The sequence below is a fragment of the Muscardinus avellanarius genome (genome assembly GCF_963383645.1).
Source record: "Muscardinus avellanarius genome assembly, chromosome: 3".
NCBI classification, from domain to species: Eukaryota; Metazoa; Chordata; class Mammalia; order Rodentia; family Gliridae; genus Muscardinus; species Muscardinus avellanarius.
Window position 1 is genome coordinate 33,081,930 of NC_137788.1, and position 18,136 is coordinate 33,100,065.

Below are 18,136 nucleotides of genomic sequence, written 5' to 3' on the forward strand. Positions count from 1 at the left end.
TTGTCCAGCCTGACAGTCCTTGGCTGTGGCAGCCGTCTGGGCTCTCTGAGCCAGATGCAAACCAGGCATCTCAGACGTCTGGTGTGGAATCCCAGGAGGACGCCTCTCTGGGTGCTACCATGGGGCCATGGTCCCTCCACGCTGCACCCTGTAGGGAGGGACCATGCCTGGGAGCTGGGTCCTCTGTTGCCTAGGTCTGGCTTGGCTGGGGGTGCTGTGAGGCCTGGTGGCAGGTCTCCCCATCACAGAGCTCTGCCAGTTTATCAAGCCATCCCGGTGCAGGGAGCTCAGAGTCTCTAGGAAGGTGAATGTTTACAGCTAAGGAGAGAGAAGGAGCAGCCCTTGCTGGGACTCCGACATCCAGGCCTTGACTGTCCTGGGGTTCGCTATGATGGAGTTGGTTTATAGCAGGTGGGCTGGGGCAGACAACTGCCCAGGGGACCTCTTGGTGGCCCCTACTCAGTCACTGTCTTCAGGAAGTGAGGCTGACAGAATGTTTCAGCCTCTGCCTAGATTGGCTGCAGCCAGTCATCGCTCCTGATTAGGGTCTGACCTCTGCACAGAAGCAGCCCGCCTTAGGCCATGGAACTCTTTAGGTTAAAGCTCCACACCAAGGCCCAGGACTCGTGTACTGGACAGGAAAGGGGTCTGGGCACAGCTCCTAGGGGCTCATGAGGCACCGTGACTCATCGGTGTGGCTGAGAAATGGGACCAAGCCTCTGAGGGCTCTAGCAGAGCCTGTCGGAGGCCAGGTAGAGTGGTGAGGAGGAGGAGGCCTCTGATGGGTGAAGAAGGTGCCCTCACATAGGAGCCGTCTGGGAAGCAAAGCAGAAAAGGCAGTACCATTTTTAGAGCTCCCGGAAGGAGAGCCTGCCTCACTCCTGGGGGCTGGGGTGAGGGCTGCTCAGAAAGCCCCAATTTCAGTGATTTCAGAGACCCAGGAGTGGTAGAGCACAGAACCGCTGGGCCTTCCAGCTGGCCCCCTGGAAGATGGACTGGAGATGGGGACAGCCACATACGCCGTGGACCCCACTGAGCCAGGGGCCGTCGGGGAGGGAGACCGCAGGAGGGGGGCCAGGCCGCTGCTCCTGCCAGCCCTGCTGCTGGGGGCCGTGGGGAGGGGGGCGGCCGGCCTTTCTGGGGGGCAGGCCCTCTGGGCAGAAGATGCCCCTCGACTGGCCAGCAGATTCCTCCTGGCCGGCAGGATGGTGCCAGATGCTCGGCGCACGGGCGCGGTTCGGAGAGCTGGGAGGGGGTAGGTAGAAGAGGAGACGCTGGGGAAGACAGGGCCCGGCACGCCCCCCAGGATGGCCAGCTGGCTGCTCAGGGCTGGCAGCCCCGGACAGCTATGGAAGAAGGACCAGGGCCAAGCAGGGAAGGCCAGGGGGCCGGCAGGCGTGGGCGAAGGCTCCATCTCAGCCGCGTAGCTGTTGAGGTGGGAGAGAAGGCGAATCCGGACAGGGTCTGCTCGGCTGCTGGGCCCTTCCAGGACCCCCAGATACCTGACGACTTCAGTGAGGCACTCCCGGAAACCGATGCTGCGGAAGTCAACCGCCAGGGCCCGGGCATCGAAGAATCCTGCAAAGAGAGGTGCCAAGAGTGTGTGTGTGTGTGTGTGTGTGTGTGTGTGTGTGTGTGTGTGTGTGTGTAAGCCTGGGGTCAGAGGTCTGAGTTCTGGGCTGCCCTCCCACTCACTCCCTGGGGACCTTAGGCAGGGCCTCCCAAACCCAGTCTCACCAAATGTAAGTGAGAATAAGAATCTCTACATGGGTCAGAGGATAGTGAAGATCAAATTAATTCACTAAACCAGAGCACAAGCCGGGTGTGGTGGTGCACGCTTCTAATCCCAGTACTTGTGAAGCTGAGACAGGAGGATCTCAGGTTTGAGGCCAGCCTCAGCTACTTAGTGAGATCTGCTGCAACTTAACAAAATCCTGTTTCAAAATAAGGAATAAAAATAGAGCTGAAGGTGTAGCTCAGAAAGCCCCTGAGGGTAGAAAGCTCCTAGACCCCCAGTTCTGCAAAAAATAAAAAATAAACTGGAGCACATTACATAATTATTTCCATCACAGTTCATGATGAGTGCAAAGAAGAAACTGTGGACAAGATACGTTCATGAAGGAGACACTTGCCAGATGTAAAGAGGCTGTGCCCTGGAGGTATAGAATAACCCATCTACTGGTAGGAGGGGACTGGGGAGCGGAGGTGGCGCCTGTAGCATCAGGGGGGGGGGCCCACAGAGAAGGCAGCGCGGTGCAACAGTGAAGCAGGTCTTTGGAAGCTGGCAGAGCTGGGTTCAAATCCTGATTTGGCCACCTAACTAGCTGCCATTCTGTGTCTCGGTTTCCTTTGGTATACAGTGGGGAGGTAATAATGTCTGTTGTTCAGAACTGAGGGTGAAATGAGCGGGGCACACTGTAAATGTAACTGGCTATCGCTTCTATCACTTGGCTCCTGTTGCACCTGAGTTTGTTCCTGGCTCAAAAGGCTGGGATGAAAGACCCACCCATGGTCCTGTGGCCAGGGGCCGGCTCTTGAGCCTGATATCAATGAAGGACAACCAGTGAGGCTGTCTACACTGGCACTCAAGCCCTCACCGCCTCTCCACACCTGTCCCTCTCTCCACCACCTCTGGGCAAAGAAAGAAGAGCCCAGCCAGCACTGGCTCATGACTGTGGCAACAAATATTCTGTCCCAGGTTCATGACTGAGGCCCAGAGGAACAGCTCACAGGAGCCTGTGCTTGGAGTCAGGTCGCCTTTCAGATGAGACCTGGATCTGCTGTATATTAGGCAAGAATATATATATATATATATATATATATATATATATATATATATATATATAAATCTAGGATGTGGTTCAGAGGTAAGGATGTCCCCTGGGTTCAGTCCCCAATGTTTTCTTTTTAAAAAGGCATGGTTCCATGATTTTATTGTAATAAATTAGCTTAAAATAATGGAATGAGCTGGGTGTGGTGGTATATGCCTTGCATTCCCAATACTTGGGAGATTTAGACAGGAGGATCACAGGTCAGAGGACAGCCTCAGCAATGTAGGGATAGTCTCAGCAACTTAGACCCTATTTCAAAACAAAAACATAAAAAAGTCTGGAGGCATATTTTGGAGAATAGAATTCCCCTGGTTTCAATCTCCAGTACCACAAAATAAATAAAATAAAATAATGGAATGAGTTACTTTTGGGTTCTACTACAATCCTGATACCTGCTATGAGCTATTATAACATATGGACCTAATATTCCCAAAGACACATCATCATCCCAGGAGCTTAGACTGATGGGTGGAGATGCCAATGAAGCACGTGTGGCCCAGAATCTCAGGCAGGTTGAATGGGAAGTCCACAGTCTGGGATCCCAGTGAGAATTAGCTCATTCCAGCTACTCTTGAATGAGGCCCTGGGGGTGAGACCCGCAGGAACAGACCGTTACACAGAAGAAAACTCCTCTGAAGTCTAAGACTGGAAGGACTGAACTGCAGAAAGGGTTGGGACAAGTGGAGATGCTGGAAGAGGAGCGCTCAGCTTGGAGAATGGCCCGCTGAGACTGTGGGCCCCAGGAGGGCAGGGACCGTGTCTGCCTTGCTCACCAGTGTGTCCCCAGGGCCCAGCCTCAAAGCAGCTGTGGTGTGAATGATCCCCAAGAGAGAAGAGCATTGGTACCTGTCCCACCAGTGGCATGGAGCATCTTTAGGTGGTCCACCGTCATCTGCAAGACCTCGGCTTTCTCCAGCTTGGAAGAGCCCTGCGGGCACAGAAGGCAGAGTGTGCAGCCTCCAGCTGAGCTCTGTGGCTCACCTCCCTGCCCAGTGCTACCAGTAATCCCAGTATATGGGATTTCTCACCTTCCACCTTCCCCACTGCTTGCAACTGGGCTTCTACTTCGGTCAGTATCTCCAAATTTGAAATTTCTTTCCATTCTCACCTCAGTCCTCCTGCCCTCTGCACCGCGGAGCCCCTTTCCTGAAAGCCCTCCTCCCCGGACTGCTGTGACACCCCTTCAGCCTTCTTTTACCCTGCTTCCTGCTCTGCCTGTCCCTTAAATCAGTGCGCCCCAGTGGCATCACCCACTTCTCCTTCTGCATGCTCCCCCCCGGGGGGCTCATCTGCCTTCATGGCTTCAGCCATCGCCTGTAGACTGCCACTCCTGCGTACCCACCTGCCTCCAAGACCAGCTCTCTTGGGATGACACCTTCAGCCTCGGCGTCCCCAAGACCTAGCTCATCGTCTCAGTCCCAAAGCACCTGCTCTTCCTCGGCCTCCCTGGCCACCTGGCTTCTGGGGGGAACCACTGGAGTCCCTGGGGAGAGCCAGGTCCAGTTCATGGCTGGTCTCGTGAAGGTTTTAGTGAACATCTGTGGAATGACTGACTTGTTCTCTCTGGTCTAAGGGAAGGCAGCTGACCCTATGACCTGTGCCTCAGAGATAGAGAGGTTAAGAATGTGTGTGTGTGTGCGTGCACGCGTGTGTGTGTATGTGTGTGGTGTGATACTGGGGGTTGAACCAAGGAGCACTCTAGCACTGAGCTATATCCCCAGCCTCCTTTTTTTTTTGTGGTACTGGGGATAGAACCCAGGGACATTCTACCTCCGAACTACAGCCCTAGCCCTAATTTTTCTTTATTTTGAAAACAGGGTCTCAATGAGTTGCAGAGGGCCTCACTAAGTAGCTGAGGCTGTATGCAAACAGGGATCCTCCTGTCTCAGCCTCCCGAATGCTGGGATTACGCACGTGTGCCACCACGCCCCGCTATCTCCAGCCGTTTTCATTTTTCATTTTCAGACAAGGCATTGCTAAGTGGCCAAGGCTGGTCTGGAATCTGCAGTCCTCTTGCCTCAGCCTCCGGAGGAACTCGGATTACAGATGGGTACCACCATGCCCAGAGGGTGAGAATCTTTGAGGCTGTCTGATTCAACAGCCTGACTCTCCACTGTACCCCAACATGTTCACAACAGAGAGCTCCCTCCCTGAGCAGCCTGCTCCACTCCCAAATACCTGGAAATGTCAAGGGACATGTCGCGCAGTCCTGCGCTTCAGCTCTGCTCCGTTACTTACTAGCTTTGTGATCTAGTAGAAATCCCTTCCCTCTCCGTGCTTTACTTTCTTCACCTGTGCAATCATCTTGACCCTTCAGGATCAGCATAGAACACAAATGGACATAAACCCACAACACCTGAGCCACCTCGCTAAGCACCAATTTCCATTCCCCTCGTCCCCCTGGCCGGTGACAGGTGTTCCTCAATGATCCCAGCACCTTGGGGAGCCGAGACCTATCAATAAGAGATGCCACGAGAAATGAGCCTTCTCTGCCTCCCACTCAGCACACCCTCTGGCACCCCTGGCCACGCTGCATACCTGTTTCTCAAAGGCAGTGGGGACCAAGCGCCGCAATTCAGAGAGGCTGCTGTTGATGCGGTCCCGGCGCCGCTTCTCTATGATCTGAAAAAGAATGACAAGAGGTCCCAAAAGGCACTTAATCAAAGTTTCCAAGGTGCCTTGGTGGACACTGACTCATATTTTTCCTCATGATAATTTTGAGAGCAAGTGAGTGGTTTTTTTTTTTTTTTTTTTGGTAGTACTGGGGGTGGAACCCAGGGGCTTTCTACCTCCGGGCTATACTCCCAGACCTATTTTATATTTTATTTGGAAACAGGGTCTCACTAAGTTGCTAAGAGCCTCACTAAGTAGCTGAGGCTGGCTTCAAACCTGCGCGATCCTCCTGTCTCAGCCTCCCAAGCGCAGGGATTACAAGCATGCGCCACCACGCCCGGCTTTTAGTAGAGTTTTTTTGTTTGTTTTTTCAGCACTGAGGATTGAACCCATGTACCCACACATGCTAAGCAAGCACTCTTTTTTTTTTTTTTTTTCCTGGTACAGGGGCATTCTACCTCCAAGCTACACCCTCAGCCCTAATTTTTTTTTTAGTCTTTTTAGTTTTGAAATTGGGTCTCACTGAGTTGTGAAGGGCCTCGCTAAGTAGCTGAGGCAGTCTACAACCATGATCCTCCTGTCTCTGCCTCCGGAATGCTGGGATTACAAGCGTGTGCCACCATACCTGGCTAAGCAAGCACTCTTTAAAAATTTTTTTTAAACTTTTATTTTGAGCCAGGGACTCACTAAGTTGCCCAGGCTGCCCTCAAACTTTCTATCCTCCTGTCTCATCATCCCTAGTACTTGGGATTACAGGTATGCACCACCATGCCTGGCCAAGGTGTATCTATTCTTACTTTATGGAGAAGGAAAGGGAGGCTCAGAGAGATAAGATTTTTTTTTTTTGTGTGTGTGTGGTACTGGGAATTGAACCCAGGGGCATTCTACCTCTAAACTACACCCCCAGCCCCGTTTTTTATTCTTTATTTGAAACAGGGTCTCACTAAGTTGTGGAGGACCTCACTCTGTAGCTGAGGCTGGCAGTGAACCTGCGATCCTCCTGTCTTGGCCTCCCAAGTACTGGGATTACAAGCGTGCGCCCCATGCCTGACTGAGATGCGGTAATTTGCTCAAGGTTGCATAGCAAGACACTGCAGAACTGAAATTAGAACTCAGATCTCTTGTAGGGGTGATATTCAAGGCATTCAAGCGTGGGAACAACGGGGCACCAACCCAGCAGACGGGAACTCTGGCCCTGGCTGGCACTGCAGCAGGCCTGGGGCCCTGCTGGGCCGAGGCTGCCCTTTGGTTGCTGGGTCTGAGGATGCCGAGGAGCCCTGGGAATTATTCTCTCTGGCTGCAGGTCCTCATCACTTTGCTTCTTTCCTGATCCCAGTCCTGGTAGTAGAACACTGAGAGGAGGGCAGATTGGGACCCCTCTTCCCAGAGAGAGAGAAAAAAAAGCAAATTTTCCAAAGAGTGGGGAAGGGAATGTTTTGCCTGAGGGTTGCTGGTGAGAGTGAGTTGGAGGGCTGGTTTCTGGCAGACCCTCAGATTCCGGATTCCCAGTGGGCAGGCCCCGGTGGGGGTGGGCAGCAAGCAGGAGCCTACTTCTGACTGCCCCCCACCCCCAGCTCACTGAGAGGAAAGGAAAGCTCTGAGCTGAGAGAGGAAACAGAGGAGGAGGCTGGAACAAAAGTAATAAAGAATGGTGGAGTATGGGGTGTTGCCCAGAGAGCATTTTTTTTTTAGGGGCCTGGGGATGGAACCCAGGGGCATTCGACCTCTGAGCTACACCCCCTGCCCTAATTTTTATTCTTTATTTTGAAACAGGGTTTCACTGAGTTGCAAAAGGCCTCACTAAGTAGCTGGGGCTGTCTGCAAACTGCAATCCTCTGGTCTCAGCCTCCAGAATGCTGGGACTACAAGCGTGCTCCACCACGCCTGGCTCCAGAGAGCATTTCATTAATGCATTTATTCAAACCAGCCCTTTGAGGAAAGTACTGTCATTATTCCAGTTACACGGAGGAGGAAACGAGGCTCAGAGAGGTTAATTGAGCTGCCTAAAATCACCGGGAGGGCTACTGCCAGAGCCAGGGCTCAAACCCCAGCTGTTAGCTTAGGGTGATGCTTCCTCCAGGCTGTTGGGCCAGACCCCAGGGATTCAGGGGAATCTTGGCTGGACTGACACTCACCCCTCTGCGTTTCTTCCTGGCTTGCATCTGGGAAGGGCTGGGGGTGGACAGCGGTCTGGCCATCTGGCTGGAGAGGAAGAGAAAGGCTGGTTTCTCAGAGCGGGGGAACCATCTCCCTGGCCTGTGCTGACCCCCCCACCCCCCAGCGCGAAGAGCCGCAAGGCGGGCGTGGGAGGGGGCGCCGGCTCTTCCTTTCTCCCCCAGGGCCATTTCTTGGGGCCAGTCCTTCCTCCCTGCACGCCAAGCCCCCTGCCTCTGAGCCGTGGCCCTGACCTGGTGGCCCCTCGCTGAGCCCATCCCGGAATGGGAACTGCTGCGGCAGGCGCGGCCACTGGGTCCTGCAACCCGATCCGGGGGCTGGCGGGCAGAGGGCACGGGCGGCGGCGGTGGCCGGGCTGGGCCGGCCGGGTTGGGTTTCAGAGGAGCCGCTGGGAAGGAGCGTGGAAAGAGCAGATGCCGCCGCTTCCCACGGGCCGGCGCGCCGGCCGCCCGCCCTCCGCCTGGCCCGCAGCTGCCGCGCCTCCCACGCGGCGCAGGGGTGGGGGAGGCGGCATCTGGGTCACAGGCCCCTTTTGCGTGCTCCGGGACACTGTCTGGCCTCCCAGGAGGCCGGTCCCCCATAACCTCGGCGTTCCTCCCACCCTGGACTGTCCTCAGCAGCCTTGGAGGAAGATGTTTGATCCCAGCCCAGGAGCCCCACTTGAGAAAGGAGGCTTCCTCCAACTTTTGACCAAAATGATTTCGGCCCCACCGCTGGCCGGTCAACAGGTTTCTGCTTCCTGGCTTTCAGACAAGACTGTTCTCTGGGTGGCTCTGAGGTCCCAAGCTTTCCTGTGGCCGGTGGGAGGCCGGGTTCTTGCCCAGGGGCAGCCCAGCCCTGGCCTGCTGTTCAGCTCCGCAACAACTTCAAAGAAGATTCCCCACCACCACCGCCAGCTTTGTCATGCCATAGGACTTATGAGCTTGCCTTCACCCACACCTGCTTCTTGACCCCTTGGGCTACCCCACAGCAAAGGCACCCGAGCTTCAGGCTAATGAAGGTGAAACCTGGCAGGCTTTGCTTCCTTCCTCCTCAACCCCATCCAACCTGCACATCCCATGTCTAAAACACAGCTCAGTTCTGCGCGCTCCCCCCCCTCCCTAAGTGGGTGAGATTTTGGAGAATTGAACTCAGGGCTTTCTACGTCAGAGCTACAACCCTAATTCTTTTTTATTGTGGTACTGGGGATGGAACCCAGGGGCATTCTACCTCTGAGCAACACCCCCAGCCCTATTCTTTCTCTCTCTCTCTCTCTTTCTTTCTTTCTATTTTTTTTTTTTTTTTTTTTTTTGGTGGTAGTGGGGTTCCTGGAAACCCTTCTACCTCCAGGCTACACTCCCAGACCTATTTTTATACTTTTTAAAATTTGGAAACAGGGTCTCTTAAGCCAGCGAACCTGGCTTCGAACCTGCATGATCCTCCTGTCTCCAACTCCCAAGTGCGGGGATTACAAGCGTGCGCCACCACGCCGGGCTATATTCTTTATTTTGAAACAGGGTCCCACTGAGTTGCAAAGGGCCTCACTAAGTAGCCTCACTGGGGCTGTTCTGGAACTGCTATTCTCCTATCTCAGCCTCCCAAATGCTGGGATTACAAGCATGCGCCATCATGCCCGGCTCACCCCTAAATTGCTGTGTGTCACATAAAAGGGATATGTGTCTGTCCTCTTTATCTCCACGGCCCTGGCAGGCCCACACACCCATCATCTCTCACTTGGAGAATTGCAAGGGGCTCCTGTTGGGCCCCTCTGTTTCCTCTTGTACCCCCACTGAAGACAGAGTAATCATTAAAATGCAGCTCTGGTCTTGTCTCTCTTAACACTCCTCAGTGGCTTCCCAAGCTTTAGGATCAAGGGCACCATCCTTCAGGAGGCCCAGCTGGCCCCATCACCACATAGACCCAACTCTTTCTTGATCTGTGAACGCACTAAATCCTTTCTGCCCTTGCAGATCCTATTTTCTTTCTTTCTTTCTTTCTTTCTTTCTTTCTTTCTTTCTTTCTTTCTCTCCTCTTCTCTCTCTCTCTCTCTCTCTCTCTTTCTCTCTCTCTCTCTCTCTCTCTCTCTCTCTCTCTCTCTTGCACTAGGGATCGAACTTAGAGGCATTTTACCTCCAAGCTATACCCTCAGCCCAATTTTATTTCTTATTTGGAAACAAGTTCTCACTAGGTTGCTGAGGGGCTTGCTAAGTTGCTGAGGCTGGCTTCAAACCTGTGATCCTCCTGTCTCAGCCTACCAAGTACTGAGATTACAAGCATATACCACCATGCCTGGGTCCTAGTCTAGAATTCTTGGGGCCACCCCATCTCCCTACTTTAAGTCCTGACCCCCTTTGTCTGGTAATTTCAACCATCCTTCAGATTTCAAATGCCATTCCCTCGGAGCCTTTTCTGACACCAACACTCCTACCAGGTATCCCCTGCTCTGTGTTCTCCTGGCCACTTGGTTTATGGTTTTTATGTTACTTGGTTGTTTTATACTTTGTGTGTATGTGGTGCTGAGGATGGAACCTGGGGCATTTTACCTCCAAGCTCCACCCTCAGCCCTGTTTTTTATTCTTTGTTTTGAAACAGAGTCTCACTGAGTTGCAGAAGGCCTCACTAAGTAGCTGAAGCTGGCCGCGAACCAGGATCCTCCTATCTCAGCCTCCCGAGTGCTAGGATTACAAGCGTGCGCCACCACGCCTGGCTTGGTTGTTTTATACTTATATGGTTATTTGATTGATGTCTCTCTTTCTCTAACAAACCCATAAACTCCATGGGGCTGTGAGCCACGCCGGTTTCATTTACAATTGCAGCCTGAGTTCTCAACAAGTGCTGGGAGCCTGGCAGAGCTCACAGTACACTTCCTCCCCCTGCCCTGTGTTCTAGGCCTTTGCGGCATGGAAGCATCGGTCACTCATCGGGAGGGTCCTAGCCTGTGTGACTGTCCTCTTGGCCTTTGAGGCAGGATCATTTTTCAACACCTCAAAGACAGGTTTTCCAGAGAGACCAGGTAGTATTTGTAGGACCCTACTGCTATACCCAGGCTTTGTCCACCCACATCTGGACGAGGATATCTCTCACCCAAGCATTTGGAGAAGCAGAGCTGGTAAGAGGCCTGGGAAAACTTTTGGGAGCTGGGGCCCAGTGAGCTAGGTCCAGGGCTTAGACAGCCAGATCCTAAAACCCGTAGGGCAGGTTGTTTTCTAAGCCTCTCTGGTTCACTGGGGACAAGCCCCGCGAGCCAAGGCACACTAAGAAACACGGCCTTTGTTAGCCCTTGCCCGATAAAGCGCCCCTTGGGGTATTGGGTTAGCCTTCTGCACGTCACTGCTTTCTTTCGGCTTGACCCCCTCCTCGGGGACCACGTGTCAGATGCACCCATTTCAGGGCAAGACAGCTCTGCTGTCCCTTTTTTTCAGGGTCTTGGTCGGTTTTTCTCTGCAGCATGATCTCCTTCTCCCCAGTGTCCCCCAGGCACATCTGACTTTACGCTGTAATGGCACGGCCGTGTATTTTTCTCTCCTTTGGGCCTTAGGAAAGTCCCATGTCACAGGTGAGGATGCTGATCTCCGGGAGCTACGGCAGCCTGCCCGGCCCACACAGCTGCTAAGGAACACCGCCAGCATGGGAATCCGCTTCTGCTGGCTCCCAATTCAGCATTGTTTCTCCTCCTAAGCCTTACTTCCTGTCTGTCTGAATAGTGCTCCAGTCCCTTTAGCCTTCAAGTTCCCAGCCAGAGCTCATTCCACCCTGCTATCTGGCCCTGACAGCAGGAGGAGGGGGAGCTTGGCCCCTGGGAATCTGAAAAGAAGGTGGATTTTCACAGGCCCACAGAGGATAGAGTGACCACCAGGACTGTTCCAGGGGCCTCTGGCGGACCGGAGCCGGCATTCCAGGGCAGTGTCTGGGGGCAGGGGCAGCTTTCCTGGTGGCCTGGCTGCCAGTCCCTGACCACCCTCTGCGCGAACTCCACCTGGGGATTCCCTGAGGGACCCTTGCTATGACCCCACTCATTCTGCATGTAGCAAGGGCGGAATCGTAATGCTCCAAGGGAAGGATCGCCAAAAGCACTGAGCCTGTTTGTAAAAGGAGAAAACTCAGAGAGGGGAAGGGTTCTTCCTCAGATCACACAGCAAAGGAGAGGAAAAAGCAGAACTAGAGCCAGGTTTATGGGCTCTTAACTCAGTGCTCCTGCCAACCAAAGTACCCCATAGGTCCCTCATCCCATCAGGTACATCTCATAGCCAGTACTTTGGGCTCTAGATAGCACGTCTCCTTCCATTTCTCTCGCTTATTGTACAAAAGCCCTATAAATCAGGTATTATTTGGGCCATTTTGTTTTTTGGAAAAAAGAATCAGTTTACAGATGGGGTGCCAGACATAAAGAGTTAAGAATCATGCCAGAATGACCATGCTGCCTATGAATATGCCCACCCTTAGCAGCAGTTAAAGCTGGGCATGATGGCACACACCTATGATCTCAGTACTTGGGAGGCTGAGACAGGAGGATCATAGGTTCGAGGACAGCTTCAGCAAGTAGTAAGACTCTCACTAACCTAAGGAGACCCTGTGTTTGTTTGTTTGTTTTGTGGTACTGGGGATCAAACCCAGGGGCATTCTACCTCTGAGCTACACCCAGCCCTATTTTATTTTTATTTTGAAACAGGGTCTTACTAGGTTGATGAAAGTCTTATTACTTGCTTGAGGATGTCCTTGAACCTGTGATCCTCCGGCCTCAGCATCCCAAGAACTGGGATTACAAGTGTGTGCCACAATGACTGGCAGAGACCTGTTCAAAACAAAAAAAATAAAAAGGGCTGGGGGTGTAGCTCGGAGGTAAAATGCTCCCGGGTTCAATCTTCAATACCCCCCCCAAAAAAAATGTAGCATTTATTGGAAGTTACCTTGTGCCAAAGCAAGAAGCTATGTGCTTTATGTACAAGCCTCACCCGGTGAAGCAGGTATTTGCATCCTCATTTTGTAAGAGAGAAAACTGAGGTTCAGAAAGCAGTTCAGTCACTTGCAGAAATAAATGTGGGGAGAGGAAAACTCAGGTCTACTTGACTTCAAAGTCTACCATGTACCTTCAGTCAGTAGGGCCACTCTACAGAGCTTGCCACAGGACGGGTATTCATCAGACATCTGCAGAACAGAAGCGGAGAGGCTGTCCACTGTTTAGACACAGAATACATCAGGGGCCAAGTTGAGACAGGAGCTCAGCCGGTGCTTCCCACGGACAGGCAGATGCCCTTAGTGACCGCAGAGCACGCCCTGCTCTGCGCACTTATCCTAAGTGTGGGGGATTTGCCCCCTGCCTCTGACCCCGGGGGGCCGGCTGCCCTACCCCTGTGGCCCTTGTCACTGTCTATCTGGCTTTCTTTGTACATGAAGCCCTTCTTCCCTGAGAGCTCCCTGAGGGCAGAGACTGAGCAGGATACATCTGTGCCCCGATGCCCAGCCCAGAGTCTGGACCACAGCAGGCATGGCCCAGCAGTCTCTGAATTGAAGCATTTATGTCTGCTGGGGGGAGGGCCCTTTGAGAAGTGCTACAAAGAGGCATGTATAAGTCAGCTTCTGCCAGAGGTCCAGCAGCTCCCCTCCTTGGAGGGGTCTGCTCCTCTCAGAACAGTCTCTGAAAATGGACTGCCTGAAACGGCAAAATGCCGTAGGGAAAACAAGTGTGCACGGACCCTGTGTGCCTTCGCCCCACCTCCAGAAGCCCTCGCCGCCGCCTATGGTTGTGAGCGACCTCTCCTCACTTGGGTGCCCACACGGCACAGTCTGTCCCTCTTTCCCTTCTATCTGCAGTCTTTGTGCCACCTGGCACTCATCGCCCAGTTTGCGCCCTCACAGAGAACAGAAGCCAGTTCTGATCAGCCGAGTCTCCCGTATGCACTGTGTGCCTCTGATCCAGGAAGGCCTGGTGACACGAAGTTGAGACCCCCGCCTTCTCCACCATCACGTGGTGTCGGGCTTTTCTCCTCCTGGCAGGCACAGGCTCAGAGGATTGTTTCTCTAAATAGCAGTTTCTGTTAAGGAATTTTAAAAGGCTAATATGATGAGCCCGGAGTGGTGGCACACACCTGTAATCTCAGCAACTTGAGAGGCCGGGGTGGTAAGATTGCAAGTTCAAAGCCAGCTTGGGTGACTTAGTGTGACTCCTGTCTCAAAATAAAACACAAGCCAGACCTGAGGCTTATGCTTATAATCCTAGTATTTGGGAGGCTGAGGCAGGAGGATCCCAAATTCAAGGCCTCAGAGTCAGTCTTAAAATAAAAAAAATAAAAAAAAACAAGGGCTGGGTGAGGTGGCATACTCGTGTACCTGGAAAGCTGAGACAGGAGAACAGCAAGTTCAAAGCCAGATTTGCCAACTTAGCAAGGCTCTCAGCAATAGTGAGTGCCTCTTTCCAAATAAGAATTAAATGGGGCTGGAGGTGTAGCTTGAAGGTAGAATGTCTCTGGATTCAATCCTCAGTACCAATACATACATACATACATACAAATAAAAATAAAATAGGGCTGAGAGTGTAGCTCAGAGGTAGAATGCCCCTAGGTTCAATTTCCAGTGTCACAAAAAATAAAAATAAAATAAAAAGTAAGCTGGGCATGGTGGCACACGCTTATAATCCCAGCATTTGGGAGGCTGAGACCAGAGGATCGCGGTTCACTGACACCCTCAGCTACTTAGTGAAGCCCTCCGCAACTTAGTGAGACCCTGTTTCAAAATAAAGAATAAAAAATAGGACAGGGGGTGTAGCTCGGAGGTCAAATGCCCCTGGATTCCATTCCCAGACCCTCAAAAAAAAAAAAAAAAGACTAAAAAACAGGGCTGGGGGTATAGCTCAGAGGTAGAATGCCCCTGGGTTCCATCCCCAGTACCACAAAAATAAAATAAAATAAAAACAAAAAGGGCTGGGGATGTATTTCAATGGTAGAGTGTCCCTGGGTTCAATCCCCAGCACAACACACACACACACACACACACACACACACACACGCGCGCGCGCGCGCACATGCACACAAAGAAAAGGATAATATGTCGCATAGGAAATTATTGTATACACCCCTAAACCTTTTGTATAAGATGGAAGATGAACATCTATTGCTTTACCTCTACTGTAAACTACAAATAATTGGTATGTGTGTATGCATGTGTGTGCATGTATGTACGTGTGTGTGTGTGTGTGTGTGTGTGTGTTGCTGGGGATCGAAGCCAGGGCCCTGAACATGCTTGGCAAACACTGTACCACTGAGCGACCCCCCAAACTACAAGTTGCAATTGAGGCAGGATCTCCTGGACAGCACTGAAATTATGAAATGCCTTCAGAAACGTCCCCAAGAATGAGCCAAATCCCCTTCCGATTCTATTCTAGAGAGTCGGGTTTAGATGAGCCAAGAGAGATGAGGTAGCTCCCCCCTTCCCACTCATAGCCTCCTTTATTTACTGAGGAGGAAACAGACTCAGGCAGGGAAACCAATGGCTCAAGTCTACCATGGTGTTAGAGCACTTGCCTAGCAAGTGTGAGGCCCTGGGTTTGGTCCCTGGGGTTGGGGGGAGAAAAAGACTGCACGGTGAGTTGGAGGCAGACGTGGGGGGGCCAGGCCTCCTGCAGACACCCCGTTAGACCCGCAGTTCTTTCAGGATGTGTCTGACGCTAAGCATTTGCTCTGTGTTAGGTCCTTTGCTAAACCCCGACCTACTCTCTTATTCAATTTCCCCAGTACTCCTATGAAGTTGGTCCTATTATTTATATGCACTTTATAGACAAGAAACTTGAAGCTTAGAGACTTCACAGAGCAGGGAGGGAGGTAGCAGAACTATGTAAATGCAGTTCTATGGGTTTGAAGCAGATCAGAATATTCATCAAGAACTGAAGAGCACCGGGCAAGTGAGATGGTTTAGTAGAAAGAGCCCTGGAACTGGATGGAGTCTAGGTACTTGGTAGTGGGCTATTATTTTCTCTAATACCCAAACCCTGATTTCAAAATCCAATATGCTCAAAGGAGAGATTTTCTTCCCCCTGAAGCTATTTGTGGAAACATAAAAACCACCCACACTAGGGTAAAATTGAGAAAGTATTCCAGTCAGGGAGTGCAGACCAACCATATATGAGGGTTCCCTAAAGTTTCCAGGCAAACGCCTCACCAGTTCTCCCCACCCTACTTCAACAGAGAGACCACCACCAACTGGCCCTCGGATCTCAGAACCGAACTCCACCTCCATCCCCGCAAGCATCCTGAGCCCGGGATGGCGGGGGGCACGCAGGAACCCCCTGCACTTGTGCAATGGCACACGCTGCGCACGCCCCCACGCCCGACTGCCACCTGCGAGCTGCCGGGCACCCCTGCCAGCTCAGGCCGGCTCCCCTGGCTCCCTCTGCCCTGCCCCGCGCCCGGCCCTTACCTCAGGCCGCCCTGGGGGCCCCCGTCCACGGGTCCGTCCGACTCGCCGTCGGAGCTGCTGGGCTCCTGGGGCCGCTTCATGGCGAGCGAGCGCAGGCTGCCCGGACTCCGCCGTCTGGGCTCCAGCCCGCCCGCCCGCCCCGCCCCGGGCGCCGGCGCCGCCCTTTCCCAGGGCCCTTCCCTGCGCGCAGCCCCCGCGCCGCCGCCACCGCGCCGGCCGTGGGAAGGCCCCGGGCGCCGCCGCCCCCTCCGACCACAGTGGCCGCCGCGCGCTGGGTGGCCTTGGGCAGGTGCCCTGGGAAGCCCGCGGGGGCTCCGGGGCCCGGGTCTATCCCTGGTTCGCGGGGAGGGGGCGCTGCTCCGAGGCGCCCCAGCTTCTGCAAGGGCCAACCCCAGCCCCCCTGCCCTTGGAGTTCTGCGCTCAGGCCCATTTGGTTTGGTGAGGTTGGTGGGGGTGGCTGTGACCCGATCCCAGCCCAAAGCACGTGTGTGTGTGTGTGTGTGTGTGTGTGTGTGTGTGTGTGTGTACGCGCACACCTTTGAGAGGCTGGGGCTGCGGTCAACCCCAAAAGGACAGGTGAAGTTGTAGCTGCCCCAGATGAGGACTTGCCTGCGGTGGTTGGTGGGGTGACTCTGGGAATCAGCTCAGATCACCAAAGGAGAGCCATCTTGGGGGTCCACAAACGCCAGGAGAGGGCTCCTCCCCAAAGAGAAGGAACCCAATTAGTGCAACCACTTTGGAAAACAGTATGGAGAATCCTCAGAAGCATGGGAACAAATCTACCATTCAATCCAGCAATATCACTTCTGGGTATCTACCCAAAAGAAAGGAAACCAAACTACCAAACTAATGCATGTGTATCTATGTTCATAGCTGCACAATTCACCATAGCCAGCCTATGGAACCAGCCAAGATGTACATCAACGGATGAATGGATTACAGAACTGTGGGATATGTACACAATGGAATTTTACTCAGCCATAAAAAAAAAAATACAATTGCGGTGTTTTCAGGGAAATGGATGGAACTGGAGGACGTTATGCTAAGTGAGATTAGTCAGTCACAAAAAGTAAGGAATTGGATGCTTTCCCTAATATGTGAAAGCAAGGGTGAAAGGGGTCATAGGAGGAACTCCAGGTGAAAAAGGAAATCCTATAGAGGAGCAAATAAGGCGACCTAACAGTGGGGATGGGAGGGGGGAGAGGGAAACGCTTCAAAGTCCTCATCTGGGGCAGCTACAACTTCACCTGTCCTTTTGGGGTTGACCGCAGCCCCAGCCTCTCACAAGTGCGTGCGCGCACGTGCGCGCGCGCGCACACACACACACACACACACACACACACCCCGTGCTTTGGGCTGGGATCGGTCACAGCCACCCCCACCAGTCTCACCAAACCATGATGTACTTACTCATATCGAAGTCAACCACTAAACCAAGCATGGAAGGGAGGGTTGGGGAGGGAGTGAGGTGGGGCCTGGGTGGGGGCTGGCTGGGTGATGTGTGCATTTATGCCCACACAAGTTTTTTACCCCATTATGATGTATAAATACAATGCATCAATAAAAAATAATATATATAGAAAAAATATATATCTCCTCCTGCTTCCCCCAACAGACCAACTGTTCCTCAATGGGGGTTCCAGCTGCCCTGCCCTTAAAGAAGAAACCTTGGGAGCTGGGAAGATTCTCAGAGGTTCAAGGAGGCTGAAAGGAGCATCCTAGAAGGTGGTCCTCTCGGGCAAGGAGGCGGAGATGGCGAAGATTGGCAATGGGCAGAGATAGCAGAGAAATCTCTCCCCTTGTTCCCTCCCCTTTCTCCCACCCCCAGGCACAGAGGAAAGCTTCCTTTCTTGTGGGAGAGTGGGGTTGGTCGTCTGAGAATAGCTGCACTTTCACTGTAACCCTAACCCTAACCCTAACCCTGTTTGTAGACACTGTTACCTGGTGGAAAAGAATACACCCGTGCCTCCTGCCTCTCCAGCCCACAGACAACTCCCAGTCCAAGTGCACCAAAGCGCACACACAGACAGACTTCCAGACACACACTGATAAGCATCCATCATGAGCAGGAAGCCCTGATGGTCACTGCAGCCATGACTACAAGCTCTATCCTTTTTTGTTTGTTTGTT

General features: G+C 52.9%; 1 protein-coding gene across 1 annotated transcript; it reads right to left on the minus strand.

Annotated features, from left to right (window-relative positions):
- Positions 1 to 904: 904 nt before the first annotated feature.
- HEYL (hes related family bHLH transcription factor with YRPW motif like) lies at positions 905 to 16,087 on the minus strand (the record flags this gene model as incomplete). Its single annotated transcript, XM_080693342.1, has 5 exons — positions 905 to 1,578; positions 3,678 to 3,759; positions 5,370 to 5,453; positions 7,580 to 7,646; positions 16,008 to 16,087. 5 exons carry the CDS (start codon positions 16,085 to 16,087, stop codon positions 905 to 907), a joined length of 987 nt encoding a protein of 328 aa, XP_080549468.1.
- Between the last annotated feature and the right edge of the window lie 2,049 nt (positions 16,088 to 18,136).